The sequence below is a fragment of the Callorhinus ursinus genome, unplaced genomic scaffold (genome assembly GCF_003265705.2).
Source record: "Callorhinus ursinus isolate GAN/ISIS: 27379988/994484 unplaced genomic scaffold, GSC_fseal_2.0 scaffold101, whole genome shotgun sequence".
In the NCBI taxonomy this organism is placed as follows: Eukaryota; Metazoa; Chordata; class Mammalia; order Carnivora; family Otariidae; genus Callorhinus; species Callorhinus ursinus.
This window is the reverse complement of record NW_027397163.1, coordinates 1,073,018-1,079,017: the sequence shown is the minus strand read 5'-3', so window position 1 is coordinate 1,079,017 and position 6,000 is coordinate 1,073,018. Positions and strand designations below refer to the sequence as shown.

The 6,000-nt window shown below is 38.5% G+C and overlaps 2 protein-coding genes across 9 annotated transcripts in view; one reads left to right on the top strand and one right to left on the bottom strand.

The window, feature by feature from the left end:
• The window catches only part of LOC112806790 (uncharacterized), a 909,505-nt gene that overhangs the window by 350,153 nt on the left and 553,352 nt on the right, over positions 1-6,000 (top strand). The gene's annotated exons all lie outside the window — the stretch shown is intronic.
• The window catches only part of LOC112806785 (KRAB domain-containing protein 5-like), a 441,696-nt gene that overhangs the window by 277,936 nt on the left and 157,760 nt on the right, over positions 1-6,000 (bottom strand). For 3 of the 8 annotated variants that reach the window (XM_073889093.1, XM_073889094.1, XM_073889092.1), the window contains exons 6-7: positions 4,896-5,022; positions 4,036-4,131 (exon numbers count right to left, since the gene is read on the bottom strand). The exons of 2 other annotated variants lie outside the window; for them this stretch is intronic. In XM_073889093.1, coding sequence (XP_073745194.1) covers positions 4,036-4,131; positions 4,896-5,022 — 223 coding nt within the window. Of the gene's footprint in view, positions 1-4,021; positions 4,132-4,895; positions 5,023-6,000 lie in introns of those variants that run through there. 3 more of the 8 variants (XM_073889098.1, XM_073889090.1, XM_073889096.1) reach the window with 3 other exon arrangements.

Sequence of the window (6,000 nt, the reverse complement as noted above, 5' to 3'; positions counted from 1 at the left end):
AGAGAGAGAGAGAGAGACAGCGAGAGAGGGAACACAAGCAGGGGGAGAGGAAGAGGGAGAAGCAGGCTTCCTGCTGAGCAGGGAACCCGACGTGGGGCTCGATCCCAGGACCCTGGGATCACGACCCGAGCCGAAGGCAGACGCTTAACGACTGAACCACCCAGGCGCCCCATGAACTACAATTTTTTAAACTGGGGAATTACAAAAATTGAGACAATACAAATGGACAGAATATAGAATGTGTCTGACAGGCCCCTGAAGTTACTAATATATCTGTTCTCCGGTAGAAACCAAGTTCAGAATACATGGCTAGGAGGCTTTTTTTAAAAATTATCTAATTTCAACAAAAGATCACAAGCCATACAAAGAAATTGAAAGATATGTTCCAATCAGAGAAACAAAATTACGGGCCCTAAATTGACAAAGAACTCTTAATAGCCTGACACAGAAATCAAATAACCATCACAAAGATGCTAATGGAGAAAGAAGAGAAAATGGATAGTGTAACTAAATGTTATCAGGAAAACTATGCATGACCAAAATAAAAATCCAAAGAGACAGGAAATATAACAATAATCAACCAGAAATTGGGAGCTGAAGAATAAAATCACTGAATTCAAAAGCACAACAAGGGGTCAGTCACAGACTTGATCAAGCAGAAGAAGAATCAGACAACTTAAAGACGCTGTGTTGTAAATTTTCTACTGAGAGGGCCAAAGACAATGTGGAAAAGGAGAGATCCTAAGTGACTCGAGAAAAACATCAACACATGGGCCACTAGGTACATTACGGGGGCCCCAAAAGGAGAGAAGAGCGAAAGTGACCAGGGGTTTACACGAAGAACTAAAGACTTGTACTTCCCACATATGTTGGAAAAAAGGGACAAATGCAACTAGTTCAGTCAATTTAAAGTAGGAAACATGTTAAGACATGAATACAAGTGACACCGATAACTAACCCACAGAAAATCGCAAGTGAAAACAGAATTTTGGAACAGCATGACAGAAGCAACTCATCCTGTACAAGAGGCGCTCCTGTGAGGTTAGTAGTGGGATTCACAGTAGACCTTACAGGAAAAAGTGCAAGGGACAATATATCAAGTACTGAAAGATCAAAACATCACCACCAAGAACACTTTTATCTGGCAAAACTGATTTCCATGAATGTAGAAATGAAGACTTTCTTAATTAAAAAAAACCCCCGAAGTTTACCAGAAGACTTGTCCTACAAGAAACATTAAAGGAGGTCTTTCTAGGTGAAATAAAAGGATTCTAAACAGTACCTGAAACCACATGACAACATAAAGCTCTCTGCTAAACATAAATATTTACCCAATTACAGTAATCTATAGTATTGTAATGAAGTAGCACAAATCATTTTATTTCTGCTACAGAATTTTTTAAAAAATAAAAGCATAAAAATAATAAATCTGGGTAAATAAGTACACAACATAAGAGAATTTGTGATACCAGTAAAATAAAGTGGGTGCAGGGGTGGAGATGATAAGTAGAAGAGTTGTCTATGCAATTGACAATATCAGTTTAAAACTGTTTGTTATGCCTTTGACATACTTTAAGCAATTTCCAAGGTAACCACAATGAAAATATGTACAGAAGACACAAAAGTGAATGAGAATGGAGTCAAAGAATATCATGGGTGTAACATCACAATGAAGGATAAAACTTAATATGTAAACATGATAGAGGTATAAACTGTTTAAAAATTGCTATCAATTCATAGAAAGTGTTTCTCTCACGCAAAGAGAATATACATTCAGAAGGGGTGATGAAATTAATGATATTATTATGACAATTCACCTACACGATACAATATTCACTGAACACTAACCAATGAAAGAAATACACAAGATGAGTCACAATCAAATATGTATGGCTGGTATTTGTACAAATACATACATAATTAGTAAAGGGCATAAAGCTGATTCATATTTAAGTTAAACTCACACTGTCTTGAATTGTACGAAGTTGACAATTGTCATGTTATAATAAGATACACAGATAAAAATGATACCACGACTAAATGTTGTGGAAGATCCCATACAAAAAGAAGCATGTTATTATGGAATTGTGGAACCAGAATAAGGCAAAATGTAACCAAAAAATTTGAAATTTTTAAAAAATTTTATTATGTTAATCACCATACATTACATCATTAGTTTTTGATGTAGTGTTCCATGATTCATTGTTTGCATATAACACCCAGTGCTCCATGCAGAACGTGCCCTCCTTAATACCCATCACCAGGCTAACCCATCCCCCCACCCCCCTCCCCTCTAGAACCCTCAGTTTGTTTCTCAGAGTCCATTGTCTCTCATGGTTCGTCTCCCCCTCCGATTTACCCCCCTTCATTTTTCCCTTCCTGCTATCTGAAAAATAGGTAAATTTTTATTTTATTTTTATTTATTTTAAAGATTTTATTTATTTATTTGACAGAGAGAGAGAGAGAGAGAGCAAGAGAAGGAACACAAGCAGGGGGAGTGGGAGAGGGAGAAGCAGGCCTCCCGCAGAGCAAGGAGCCCGATGCAGGGCTCGATCCCAGGACCCTGGGATCATGACCTGAGCCGAAGGCAGACGCTTAACGACTGAGCCACCCAGGCGCCCCGAAAAATAGGTAAATTTTTAAAAGGAAACCTTCTATGTAACTATAATTTCAAAACTATGACTGTGTACTGATAAAAAACAAGCATTTTGAATTATTAACATGCTTTCATTGGCAGTAGGCTTGTAAAGAATATTCATTAATACAAACATAAAGAACTCTAATGGAAAATTTTATGACTATGTACTTAAAAGACATTAAAAAATGTATTATGTTATTAATATATCCCTCCTCTTACACAGAATGCAAGGCTATAAGCCATTCTTTAGAACCAAGCACCCAAACAAAAACCTTTCATTTTGAGATGGAAAACAACATGAAAATTGTAAAATGTGCCAGCAATCACTTTATAAAAAAATAAATATTTGGGATTAAATTCAGATATAGTCTCAGGAAAGCAGAAGAAAAGACTAATGGTTAATTTTTCCTATAAATATAAAATTGAATTTATAAACAAGATTTTTTTTAAATATGGGAATTTTGCTAGTTATCCACCACACTTCTAAGCAAATGCCCATGTCATATCACAAATTTTCATGTAAAAAATTCAGAGATGAATCTGATATATAACTAATAAAGTGAAAACACACTTCACAAAGTCAAAGAACTTCATATCATACAAAATTATAAAATGATGTGATTATAAATAAATAAGGTAACAATTCAGACTTTATTATAGCCTGCAAGTTCTGAATTCTAAATGTTCTAGCTCCCCAATGGCATTAATTTACATAGAAATTTTCGGATTCAAATAGATACATTAAATTATTTCACCACTGAGAAATGGAAGACATAGTGGAAATTTCTAATTTTAGTTGATATAAAGAAAAATGAACTTTTATAGTGAAATAAAGGAGTAGACTTTCCATTTTAGGAAGGTGTTTTGTTATCTGATGAACTTACTGAATGTCCATTATGTACGATTAAGATTAAAGCCTCCACAACACTGAAAAGCATAAACCAAAAAACATCTGATATCTGTCTCTCGTGTTCTGGGATTCCTACACCAAACCACAATATGCCCACCGCTACCCTGACACACTTCTCACAAGAGGCAAAACAGAAGCTAAAGGGCTTAGCATAGAGATACTCAGAAATAGTGAGATTTCCCCCAGGCCCTCAGAGCAATGGAGAAGCAATCAGATTGTGGAGGCCCTCCCACTCCAAGGAGAGTCTCTTGGCCTCCCTGCGGATGTGACGGACCATCACTGGAGCTGAAGGAGAATCCCTAGAGAATGTAAGAGCTTGATAATGTTGGATAGCGGATATCCCTCTGTGAGAGGGAGAGAAATAACTCTAGGCTTCTCAAACAAATTTCCATTCAAGGAGAGCTACTTGAAACACATCTTAAGGTCTGTCTTCATCCTTCACATTTGGACCTCACCTCTGTCATCTGCCACATTCATTCCCACCTACCTGGGTGGAAGGCTACAGTCTCCTTTCTCTTCACATCCCAGAGCTGCTTCTCTTGCTCCAAAAAGATGACCAGGTCTGGCTTCCACACAACAAGACCTGTTTAATAGAAAAAATGAATAGGAGTATTACTGGAGAGTCTAACTTTCAATCCACTACTGTGCTCAGTGGAGAAGAGAGGACATTGTAGAATTCTAGAAAATGATTTCCCAAACACTGTTGACCAACAGCCCCACTAAACATGTAGGAGAAAAAAAAAAAAAAACATGTAGGAGAAGTTTCAAATTTTCACATCATGACCTCCACTTTCAAGTACTATCAATACAATAATAAGGACTTAAAATTTCAGTTTAAGATGTGGGCAGTACCATTTTTTTTAAATGTTAATTCTTTTGGAACAGCCACACATCTTTTTTTTTTTTAAGCATTTTGTTTTTATTTTTTTAAAGATTTTATTTATTTATTTGACAGAGACAACAGCGAGAGAGGGATCAGGGGGAGTGGGTGAGGGAGAAGCAGGCTTCCCGCAGAGCAGGGAGCCCGATGTGGGGCTCGATCCCAATCAGGACCTGAGCCGAAGGCAGACGCTTAACGACTGAGCCACCCAGGTGCCCCTGGGCAGTACCATTTTTGCCACTCACTGTTTACAACTGGCACTCATCTACAGAAGTGATGATGTTCTCTTAAGGAACAGGAAGCTAAACCATGAAGATTTTTCTCTACATCTACAAACCCCTACTTATTTCCCTTACTGCCTGGATCTGAATTCCCAACATTCAAAGAGGCATCTTCTAATACAGTCTTCACAGGAAGGAACAAAACCCTGAGAGTGGTTTGGGAAGTCTGGCAGGAGTTATTCTCACCCAGGAAGAGGAGGTGTCCGTAGTTCTCTAACATCACATCCCTGTACAATTCCCGCTGAGTGTGGTTCAGGCATCCCCACTCCTCCTGGGAGAACTCTATGGCCACATCCCTGAATGTCAGCAGTCCCTGCAATAAATACCACAGTTACCGAGTGGCCACTGGCAGAGTTCACAATGGTCCCTAAGATGGAAGAGGGTGTTAATGTCACCAGCTAGACCCCAAGACCTGACCTTCACTGCTCACCTGTTTATACCCACCAACTTTTATCCCACATTTTACTTAACCTCCTCTTTCCACCTTATCTTTTACTTCAGTCAAAGGATTCCATGGGCAGAGTCTCCTGTGTTGGAAACAGAAACTATCCAACAAAAAGTTATGACGGTCATGAGGAAGCACTTGGGCCCGACCAGTTTGAACTTAACCCCTGACTCATATCTGTGTTGATGGAGCAAGGAGTAACCCATGGAGCGACCAACAGTTACTTTACCTCATTACAATATGAAAATCTCCACGGAAGGAGCAGCACAAACACCATTTTCATAACATACAAAGTATGTATAGAAATGTTGTCTTCATGTGCACGTGTGACCATATGCCCAGCTCTACATAAGATGATGAAGCCCCTCTTGCTGAATTTCCATCTGAACCCTAAGTAAAAGGAATCTGTCCCCACTGGCTCTGGGAGTCTCTGTTTGTAAGTTATTCCTTGTGATCTCCTTATTGGCTGCAAATCAAGTTTCCTTTGTGTCACAAGCCCATCTAGCGTAGTTTCTATCTGTGACTCTATTATACTTCAGGATTTTAATACACGCAAACATGTTAAGTGATTCTTGTATTTTTCTTTTTTTGCCTGAAAATACAAAGAAATAAATAGAAGGTAACTCTGTTAACCTAAGTGTGGAGTAAAATAAAAACTTAGAAGACGGAGGTCTTAGAACCTCCAGTCCTAGAAATCATTATCTCTGCTACACAAAGGTGAGAGCCTTCATTGTCCAGTGGAAAGTGATGTGAAGGGTCAAGAAAGTATTCTTGAGACGTTTTTGGTGCAAAAAGCTGTTTTTATTAAAGTCCAGGGACAGGACCCCTGGGCAGAAAGACCTACAC